General features: G+C 44.3%; 1 protein-coding gene across 2 annotated transcripts in view; it reads left to right on the plus strand.

The window, feature by feature from the left end:
• grm7 (glutamate metabotropic receptor 7) overlaps positions 1-10,637 on the plus strand; it is a 67,251-nt gene extending 56,614 nt beyond the window's left edge. Inside the window, exons 9-10 of one of the 2 annotated variants that reach the window (XM_028003221.1) lie at positions 771-878; positions 1,177-2,017. In XM_028003221.1, coding sequence (XP_027859022.1) covers positions 771-878; positions 1,177-1,218 — 150 coding nt within the window. In that variant the 3' untranslated portion in view covers positions 1,219-2,017. Of the gene's footprint in view, positions 1-770; positions 879-1,176; positions 2,018-5,668; positions 5,916-7,139 lie in introns of those variants that run through there. The other variant, XM_028003220.1, reaches the window with a different exon arrangement.
• Positions 10,638-11,076: the final 439 nt, after the last annotated feature.

Here is an 11,076-nt window from a genome sequence, read left to right on the forward strand (position 1 = left end):
CGCAATCAGGTAAAACAGTTACCTTATTGTGTTTTAAAATGGTTCTATGTGCCTGGAAAATACTTAATTCTGCCCTTTTAATGTCATAATATGCAGCAAAATCACAAACTGAGGAGTTTGGTGTTTGTGTCTCACACTGGTCACCAACTGGAAGGAGACGAAGACTGAAAGGTTAGCATCTTAATGGGTAGCGTTAGCCTCTGCTAATTCTTTTATGTATTTAGCAGTTTAGCATTTCCATAACTGAGATTTTTGTTCAGTGAGTTAGCAGTTGGTGAATCTAACTGTTTGGTTAGTCGTACCCACCACTGGCAATAACTACTGCTGATTTTAGTGTAAACGTATATTCTCCATTACAACCATGGCGGCCATTTTGAAAAATATCTACTAGAGAAACACAAGATGAAGAAAATATATATGATTTCCATGGTTCAAAATACGTAGGATGGTGTCACAATAATCACATTCATCTAATTGGCCATTTTAGTGCAAAAATGTAGTAAGTAGAAATAAATCTGATTTCTGTGTCCAGTTATGTACGACTTGACATTAAAATTATTAATCTGTCATTAATTTTGGCAAATTTTGTGCAAAAATAAATCTTCATTGATGATCATGAAGATTTTGGTCTTCAGTGAAGTTGGCGGCCATCTTTAATTTTTCAGTGGCTAATGTTTTTTTATGATGACATCAGTGTTAAACTCAGTTCTTCTACTGACTTGTGAATTTCTGACATATTTAATCGTTTGCTTTAACTCCAAACACTTTAGATGAGAAATAAACTCGTCTTCACGCCTCAAACAGAAAACCTGCTGCTGCTTCGGCCTGATGATGAGTTAACCAGCTGCTGCCCCCTGCTGTCCATATTTAGCTTCAAAGTAAATATTAACTTGATAATTAAATTCTCAGTTTAATAATATTTAATTAGTAAACTTAATATTTAGCTTCAAGCTAAACTTTGAAGTTAAAGTTTAGCTTTAGAAACTTTTGAGAATAGTAAAGCGAACATGATGAATTATTTAACGTCTGTATGATCTGATTATATTTTTCTGTATATTATAATTTGGACTCTTTGTAATAAACTGAACTTATTAAAGACAAAAATAAAATATAGTTATCTTAAATCTTGTTAGCTGCTGCTGATTTTATCACCTCCATCTTGTATGAACCTTACAGGCTCCGCCTCCTTGGTGCTGCTGGAGGTCAAGGGTCAAGTAGAGGGAAAACCCAGAAAACTTTGCGGAGCATGTTTGGAAATAAAACCTGTTTCTGTGGATGTGATGATGTGAGCTGCAGCGTGTCGAAGCGACGCTGTTCTCCTGTAAGTGCTGCCGGCGCTCAGCAGTGAGAAGTGGGACCGGACTGACCCGGCGGTTCTGTTCCTGTTGGTTTTCTGAGCGTCTCAGTGGCGCTCAGGGCGCGGAGCTGAACTGAACCCCCTGCTGTGCCTGTCCTCACATAAAAGCAGCTTTTCAGCTGCAGCACAGGAATCTCCTTGGCCTTGTTGACTGTTTCTTGGTGGTAGCTGCAGATGTTTTCATGTCTGTGTGAGGATTTGTGTTTGCAGGCAGGCCTGGGCTGACTTTGCTCTGCTTTGTTGGAGGATCTGAAAGGCTGCGGCGGCTCGGCGGCGCCAGCTGACTCTGAATGTAGGAGCAGCAGCCTGAGGCGGCGGGATATCTGGGAGAGCGAGTCAGAAAGCGGAGTGTTTACCTGTTATCTCCCTGCTTTACACAGACTTTACCTTCCTCAGCTGCTTCCATTCACACACATCTGCAGCTTTAATAGCACAGAAACAAGCCTCAGTGTTGCTGCAGGTTCAGCATGTGAACGCGTTTCTCTTCTTTTGAGTCAAAAAAGGACCAACGAATATTTAAAAATGATTAGATTTTTATTTTCTACTTCAGAAAAAAAATATTTCAATGACTCAAACAGAAGGGAAAGATGGCCATTTGTTCAACCACAGAGCTGGTTTTCACTTTTCTGTCCAAACAGCTGGAATAAGCAAGAAGACAAAATAATAAAAATAGTTTCTTTATTTTCTGCTGACACAAATTCTGCAGAATATCCAGTTTGAAACTTTGGGATGTTTTCCATCTGAAGCTGGACAGGAGGAAACTGTCCTCAAAGCTCTTCAGTTACAGTCTGGGCTGCAAAAAATACATCTTAGTTTCTACAGAAAATAACTTAGTTCACTTCAAATAAGGCAAAATAACTTGCGACCAGCTTTTTCTGCAAGATATATAAGCTTGTTTTAAGTCAATAATTATTGAATAATAAATTACTGGTTCCACTGATTATTTCACTTATAAAACATTTTTCCCACGTTTTATGTAAAATAATCTGCTAATGGAACCAGTTCTTTTTTGTCAGTGTTTAGAAATTATTGATTGAATCAAACTCCTACATCTTGCTGAAAAGTTACTTGTAAAGTTTTGTTTTCAACTGAACTGAGATATTTGCAGTAGAAAAACTTGGTAGTAAGATTTTGTGTTTTTACAGTGTAAAGGATTCCTGTAGCTGCAGATTCAATCTTCGCTTCAGATGATCCAGCCTTCACTGAAGGAATGCTTTAAAATATTTATTTTGTTCTTTAAAAAGGAATTGAATAGTTTTTTTTACATCCTTTAATGTATTTCCAATGTATAAAATAAAATTAAATACAAACTGTGCAGAATGTGCCAGTAATGGTCAGAATAATCAATTACTAGAATAATTTTGAGCTGCAGCCTTAATTATATTCACCTCATCCAGACACTGGAACGGCTCCATTACGGACTGGTTTTAAAGGAGCGGCACCATTGACCATCTAATGGTCTGCTTTATTGGATCCAGGAGCAGGAATCTAGAATCACATCTCTGATGAAAAACCTGATTCAGCCTTCAGCTCATGGCTTCATTCTCCCAGTAGAGGAGATGCCGCCGGCTCTCCTCAGACTGTTAGCCATAACCTGCGGCCGGCTGCGACGCGCCGCAGACCTCAGAGAGCCAGATAACGGGATGAAGCAGCTCCAGGGCGACGGGCGTGAACGGAGAGAGGCTAAACTGCTCTGAGGTCAGCAGAGCCGGCTCCGCTCCACAGAGACTACGGCCCTGTGGGGCAGATTTGTAACGTGTGATTTGGGCGACGTAAATAAACCTGAGCGCTTTGCCTCCGACAGCAGAGATCAGTGGCGGAGCAGAGAGGCTTTCTGAAGCTTAGCAGGGATGCTGAGAGCTGAGAGAGGCAGGAGGAGATAAACAGATCCACTGATCTGCTGCTGCAGAGCTTCAGAGAACAGAATCATCATCTCTCCATACTTCCTGTTACAGCTCTATAAAATGTGCTAAAAATAAGTTAACTTCCACACAGCATCAACATGTGTGATCTCTCCTAATCACAAGTGATTTGTCACTGCTGACCATTTTAATACGTTTTTAATTATTATTAATGTGGACACTCAGCTGTCAGCTACTTGTATGAACTTGTTTTGATCTGGAGAAACGACCAACGTGAAATGGTGAAGGAAAGCCAAACAGGCGGAGCAGAACCTGCTGCTGGCAGAGCTCTGCTCATTACGCAGAGAATATCTCTCCTTTCTGTCCACCACTCTGCCACAGGACGGGACGGCCTGACCCGTACGCAGGGTTCCCCCGGAAAACCAGATAGTCCTGTTGGGATGGTGAGCGTTATCACGTTAGCATTGTCACATTAGCGCTGTGTCACGTTAGCATTGTCATGTTAGCGCTGTGTGTCATGTTAGCATTGTGTCATGTTAGCGCTGTGTCACGTTAGCGTTGTCATGTTAGCGCTGTGTCATGTTAGCACTGTGTGTGATGTTAGCGCTGTGTCATGTTAGCGGGTCTCTGAGGCTGAAGCAGAACCACATGAACATCTCGGATGAAACCAGTTTGAGGTTCAGGAACTGAGGGAGTGAAGAGCCGTGCTGCTCTGTGATTGGCCAGCAGCTATGAGCCTCTCACTTGTGGAAAAGTGGGTCAGATAGAGAAAGAAAAGCATCAGTAATGATGTGGAGTGTTTACAGAAATGAAAGGAACATCCAGAGATAAGAAAATGCTTCAGAGTTAAATATTCTGCTTAAAGTGACGCTGAGAGGAATTGAGACTGAAGAGCATCTCTAATATTCACACCATTTCCTCACGTTGTCTTCCTGCTGCTGTAATTATGCTTTCTGCTATTTTCCTGCTTTACTCACATTGTTTCATACCACTAAGCACTCAGTTATTCTACAAATATTAAAAAGGCTCCTTATTTTTACATTGATGTAAATAATTTAGATAAATTCTGTCTTTAAATGCATTGGAATGTGTTCACTCCAGATTTTGTAAATATAGAATCCATGTACATGTAGTTAAAACCAGAAGTTTACATGCGCCCAATAAAAGGCTACACCCACCACTTATCCTCCTTCGGATCAGAATCACTAAAATGATTTCTGTTTGCTAAAAGCCTCAGTTATGAGGGAGAGAATCTCTCAGATTTATTTATTAATGTCTTCAGAATCCCAGGCCTGCATACAGAATAATTACTGTCTGTAAACAACGAGGGAAAGCCCAGATTATGCATCTGTTTGGTTTTGTCTGGGGCTTCCGTCTGGGGCCGAGCGGTTGGCTGCATCTCAGGGTGAAACCGGGAGAGGAACGACCAGGAGGAAGCGGAACCTGTCACCACTTCCTGTTCCCGCGTGTTAGCGGCCGGTTAGCGGCCTGTTAGCTGTCAGTTAGCAGCAAGTGACCAGGCAGAAAGCGACCTGTTAGCTGCCTGTTAGCCAACTGTTAGCAGCCTGCAGTTCGATAAGCAGGCAGCAGATCAGGACGATCTCTGTGTCTCTGATTCTGCTGCTTCTGTCCTTATCTGTTCTCGTCTCTGGGATCAGGATCAATTAGTGTTTTCCCTTCTGAAACAATGTCTGCTACCGTCTCACTCACACACACACACACACACACACACACACAGTGAGTACCCCACATTAGTGGAAGTACTGACCTGAATCCCAATAACAACCGCTGCTGTTTCTGCTCTATCTAACATGTCATCTTGTGTTCCAGTTCTGATCCGGTTCTGATCTGTATCTGCTCCGTATCTGATCATGTTCTGGTTCTGATTGTTATCCGGCTCCATCTTTAGTTTTCTTTCGCAGCAACCTGAAGGCAAAGGTCTGTTTTTCCTCCAGATGGTTCTGACTGGAGAAGGTTGAAAAGTTTTTATTGGTCTGCGAATCAACCTGGGCCTGAGCTGCAGTCTGATTGGCTGTTCACCGGATGCTGTTGTCTGATTGGACCTCGGATGCAGAAACAGCGGCTTTAACCCTCGGTTCCGTCTGGAGAACATTTCTGCTTCTAAAGCTGGAAGGTTCTGGATTCAGAACCTTCAGAACTTTATCTGTCCATCCATCAATCAATTGTAAAACATAAAGTCAGTGGTTCATTGCATTCCTCTGCTCCTGGTGCTGGTTCCAGTTCTGGTTCTGGTTCTGGGTGGGTTCAGCAGGTGGTGGCTGGACCTTCAGAACCAGATTCTGCTGGTCAGGAACACACAGAGCGATAAAAACAATCCTTCACCTTAAAACCCGTCCAGCTGGTTCCGCCTGGTTCCGTCCAGCCGGTTCTGTCCAGCAGGGACTGGGCCGTTGCGGTGCCTGGTTAATCTGGTGCTTTCTGTCCCCAGCTCTACATCCAGACCTCCACCCTCACCGTCTCCATGAACCTGAGCGCCTCCGTCGCCCTCGGCCTGCTCTACGTGCCCAAGGTCTACGTCATCATCTTCCACCCGGAGCTCAACGTCCAGAAGAGGAAGCGCTCCTTCAAGGCCGTGGTCACCGCCGCCACCATGTCGTCCCGGCTGTCCCACAAGGCCGCCGACCGGCCCAACGGCGAGGCCAAGACGGAGCTGTGCGAGAACCTGGAGCCCAACAGTGAGTCTGGCGGCTCCGGCCGGCCCGCGACCCTCATGTTTATCACCCGCATGGTTGTTATCAATTATTGATTTGTGTGATGTTCCAACGTTGCCGTCCAAATCATGGTGGAAGAAGAAACTGGACTCACGTCGTTGATTCCTGAGGGAAACAGGAAGTCAGGGCTCAGTAATTCTCCGTTTAGCTCTGAGCGCTTCGTCACCGGAGGAACGCTGAAGCCAGGAGAGCAAACCAGGCTGCTCTGGTCTCAGCATGGCCCGGCGCGCATGCTGCATGGTCCAACGGGTCGCTCCTGGTTCTGGTTTGGTTCTGTTCAGACCCAATTAAAGAAGCAAACATCTTTTATCATCCTGTTTAGCTCAGACTGAGCACAGAAACAAAAACCAAACAATCTGTGGGAACAACAAACCTCAACCAGCAGGAGGTCCGGATGGATTTAGATAAAAAGTCATGAAGCCTCGTTCATGAATCTGATCTACAGCAGAATATCTACGTCTACAATGAGAGCCTGAGGGATTATTTCACATCTTTTCCACCATAATGTGATATTTTATAAAAACAAACAAAAATCTGCAGCAGAAGTTTTCACACCCTGAAGCTAAAACTGATTCATTCGGTTTCAACATTCAGTGTGAATGTTCGCATGAATCTGATTCACTGAGTTCACCAGCAGCAGCTCTACGCTAAAGAGTCCCATCGTTCAGGGTCCCATCGTTCAGAGCAAAGAGTCCCATCGTTTAGGGTCCCATCGTTCAGAGCAAAGAGTCCCATCGTTTAGGGTCCCATCGTTCAGAGCAAAGAATCGTTCAAAAGAATCGAATTGTTTCTCTGATCTCTTCATGGACGATAAAAACTCGAAGTTGGTCTTCAGGAAGTGAGAATCGGTCCGTTTTCATGACCGCTTTTCTGTCAGGTTGGATGAAAACATGAACCGTTCCAGATTCCAGTCGGTTCTGATTCAGAACCGACTGAATCTGGAACGGTTTTGGTTTTGGGTCAGAACTTCCGACCCAAACCCTCCAGCTGCTGGTTCCAGGCGGTTCCTGCTGCTTCGTCTTTCAGCTGAACATTAACGGTGGAAGGAGGTTGGAGATGATTTATCATCCTAAACCGGACGGTGAGGATCTCACTGAATGACCGGGATAAATACCTGACCTCTGACCTCTGAACTCCTGTCGCCCCCGTCAGGTTCCTGGTAGTCATGGCGTCTCTTGTCGTCCGCAGGTCCAGCAGCGAAGACCAAGTACGTGAGCTACAACGACGTTGTGATCTAACTCCATCCTCCATCTGCAAGCGGTCTGCTGGTCCGATCCTCTTCAGCCGGGGAAACGGGCCGCCGGTTCTGTTCTGATCCACCGGATCCGCTTTCCTCTGAGCGTGGACTCATGGGACGGAGGCGTCTGACCTGACGGAGGGTCGGCGCCGAACCCGGAGCGTTCTGGAGGCTGATCCATCTGTCGCTCTCTTTCATCGGACCCGTCCTTCGGTTCTGCTCGTTCTGGTGCCGGGATGACTCTGGCCCCGCTGGCAGATCCGTTCTGCTTCCTGAATGAACATCTTGTTGTTTTCTTTGTGTTTATTGAAGCCATGTTTGGGTTCACACCTGCAGTGCTGAGCTCATGCTGCCACCTGGAGGCTGGAGGATGAAACCCATTCAGAACCAGTGGAACCGGTCCGCTGGTTCTGGACTGAGACTGAGGCGCGCGGTGAACACACCACCACCTTCACAGCTTCATGTAATTATCGATGGTGCATGTTTTATTTGGTTTGCAGGTCCATGTTCGTGCTCTAACTTTGGGAACTCCACATCCCAGAAGGCTTTGCAGGATTGTGGGAGGAGCTGTGAGAGGAAGTAGCAGCTGTGATGTGCCAGTGCTGTTGTTTGCGTGTGCGTCCGTTCCCATCCTGTCCGGTTCCCAGCTTGTGTTTGCGGTTCCTCCGTCTGTGGCTCTTTGTGTTTCTGTGGCGGATCTGAGGCGATGGTTTCTGTTAATGTGCCTGTTCTGCATGTCCAGTCCGACCCGCCCGACCTCCAGAGACCCGAAGCGTCTCCAGTTTACAGTGGTGGGCACACTTATGCTAACATGCTAATGCGCTAGCAGCAGAGCTAGTTTTTTGTTTGGTGCAGGTGTGTCCAAACGTGTTGTCATGTGCGTCAGAAGCTAAGAACATTGTTAAAAAATAAAGCTGGGGTTTATTGTTGGCTGAGTTTTGGTAGAGGAAAAACTCAAAAGGATTTGAGCTAACAATTGTTTATTGTTAGCTCTGGAAACAGGATATGGATTGTTTTCTTTCTATGTTTTGAAAAGTTTACTAAGATTACTTTTCACTAAAAGTCTCTGGATAAATATGGTTCTACTTATTATAAAACACATGAGTACTTTACATTTTCCTTTGTAATACTTATAATATTAATGTCAGTAATAATTTTACCCAAATTAAAATTAAAAGTTTCCCTCTGTATGAACCACCGGTGCCGGATGGGCCCCATTTATATGATTGTTGAATTGAATTCGTCACCCACAAAAAATCTGTCCGCTTTGGACACACCGTACTTCATTTGGTCCCCAAAGATTTTCCTCTGGCCCCCATGGATCACAATAAAATCCCCCCAAAAACAAAACAATAAATCAACAGGGCACACACACCGTTCAACCAGACATAAACCTAAACACACATTTTGTTTCCAAACTCCACTGAAGTTTATTTCACACTTCAGGTTGCAACAAAACAAACTACAAACCTTCTTTACCTTGAAACACTTTTGTGTAACTGTTTTTTGTTTTTTCATTCATTCATACCGCTTCCCCGCGCCACCCCTAGGGGGCGCGCCCCGCACTTTGGGAACCACTGCCGTAGTTTAAGATCTTGGCGTTTATTCTAACTTTGAAAATGTTTAGCACACTTAGCTTCACCTCAGTCGTTTTTTCTGGATAACAGCAGACGATTCGTTCATGTTTTTTTCTCTTTCTGATAACTTCATTTAAAATAAGAAACATACAATAACAGCATTAAATAATAAAAACATCAGTATCCTAGGGCATTACAGAAAATGAATTGTTTTTTTATGTTAGCGCTTTTGCTTCTTTGCTAACTTTGAAAATGTTTTACACACTAATTTTCCCCTAAATGTATTATTTTGGATAAAGGCATCAGACTCGTTTCTTATCACGTTTTTTTCTCTTTCTGAAAACTTTGTTTAAAATAAGAAACATACAAAAGCAAAGCTAAACATGGACACAACAGAACAAGATACAAACATAAAGACAATATTTAAGGGCATTATAGAACATGTAAATTGTGCTTTTTATTCAAGTTAGCACGTTAGCATTAGCTTCTGCTAAATACTTTGTTGGCGTAGCAGCTTAGAATTAGCAGAAGTAATGATAATGATTAGCGCTTTAGGGTTAGCGTAGCTATCTGTTTAGCTAGCAGTGCCCACCACTGCCAGTGTGGAGAAATGGAGAAGCTGAGTGAATGTGGAGCAGAGGTCATCAGGATAACTGCTGGTCCAACGCCGGGTTCACAGCGCCAAGCTGCTTCGCTTCTGACTGGACTCCAACATGGGAACGTCACCAACGGCTGGAGGACCGGCAGAACAGTTCTGAGCGGCCCGGTGGCGTTAGCTTAATGCTCTCTAGCCTGGATGCTGGCTAGAGAGCATCAAGCAGCAGGTGACCAATCATGATGTGAGGTATGACATCATCTTTAGGGGTCGTCACATCTCAGCCTGACCTTAGTATCGCCCACTTTAGTCGATCCATGACGGGTTCAGAAGTTTTCACTTTCCTGTCTGGTCTGAAAGCTTGGCTCTTCTTCACCGCAGTTCTGGTGAAACGCAGGTTCTGGCACGTTTCACCAGAACCCGCCCGGACCAGGAGACCCGGGTTGGTTTGGTCTGAACCCGTCCGGACCAGGAGACCCGGGTTGGTTTGGTCTGAACCCGTCCGGACCAGGAGACCCGGGTTGGTTTGGTAACCAGCAGCTAGCCAGAAGACGACCGCCTGCTTCCTCAGCCAATCCCTGATCGTCTCCAAAGTGTTGCGGTTTTCTGGGATGGAGATGATCGGTGAACGTTTCCCAGCGGTTTGAAAATCAGAAATGTTCTCTTTGTACTTTAGTTGTTTTCAGATCCTGGTTGGTTAGGAATCTGTCAGCTGGTTGTTAGCACTAAGCCAAACTGATTTAAGGTTCTATTGGAAGTTTTCCTTTAAGGAAGGTTTCCCGTCACAGCGACTCCCTCGGTGTGTTTCTGCAGAGGGAGCGTCCGTTTGTCCCACCGTCCCTGAAGAACCTGGTGATTTCATGGACTGCTGCTGTGGAGATTGTCGATGCATGCCTGATATGTTCGATGTTGAAACTGAATCAGAAAAAAAGTTGAAAATAATGAAATTGTCGAAGCACATCTGATTCCACACGTCTGCTCTGAAATGTAACGTTCTTTTCTTTGGTTCCTGTTCTTCACTGTTGGTTCCTCCGATACTTTCTGCAGAACTTGGATTTTCCCGGAGAAGCTCTGGGAAACAGAGGAAGTTGAGTATATATATTTAAAAAGAAAGCATGTATGTTTTCTACTGTTTGTACCTGGTATTTTCCTGTTGCCCTTGCTGCTTCTGTGCCAATGTTGTGGGAGAGATTTACATTTGGCCACTCATGCAACTATTCTGTGGTGTTGTCTGAGAATGTATTAACATGAAATAAAAGCATTTGTTATTTTTTCTACATGTTTTCCTCTCAGCTGAACGCTCGGCTCTGATTTCTAGAAACAGTTATGAGCGGCTGTCAAAAGGCGAACGACTCCATTCCGGCCCACAGAGCCGCGTTTTTCCTCAAACACTCAGCTGGAAAAACTCACATCAGGAGGAACCAGGTCCAACACACCGGAACCACAGAACTGGACTCGCCTCCAGAACCTCACCCGAAATTCAGACATTACAAAAAATCACAAATCACTTCAGTAAATAATGCAGGAAATTCAAACAATTTCATAAAACTTACGCAGGATGAATGGATTGATTATTAGTATAAGGATCCATCAGAAATTTGTTCATATTTAGAAACTTTTCCTGGTCTGAACTGAATGTCACATTGGGCCTCGCTTCACCCACTGCATGAATTCATATTTTATAAATATATTTCTTTTATTTTTGTCTGTCTTAAT

The sequence above is a fragment of the Xiphophorus couchianus genome, chromosome 20, assembly GCF_001444195.1.
Source record: "Xiphophorus couchianus chromosome 20, X_couchianus-1.0, whole genome shotgun sequence".
In the NCBI taxonomy this organism is placed as follows: Eukaryota; Metazoa; Chordata; class Actinopteri; order Cyprinodontiformes; family Poeciliidae; genus Xiphophorus; species Xiphophorus couchianus.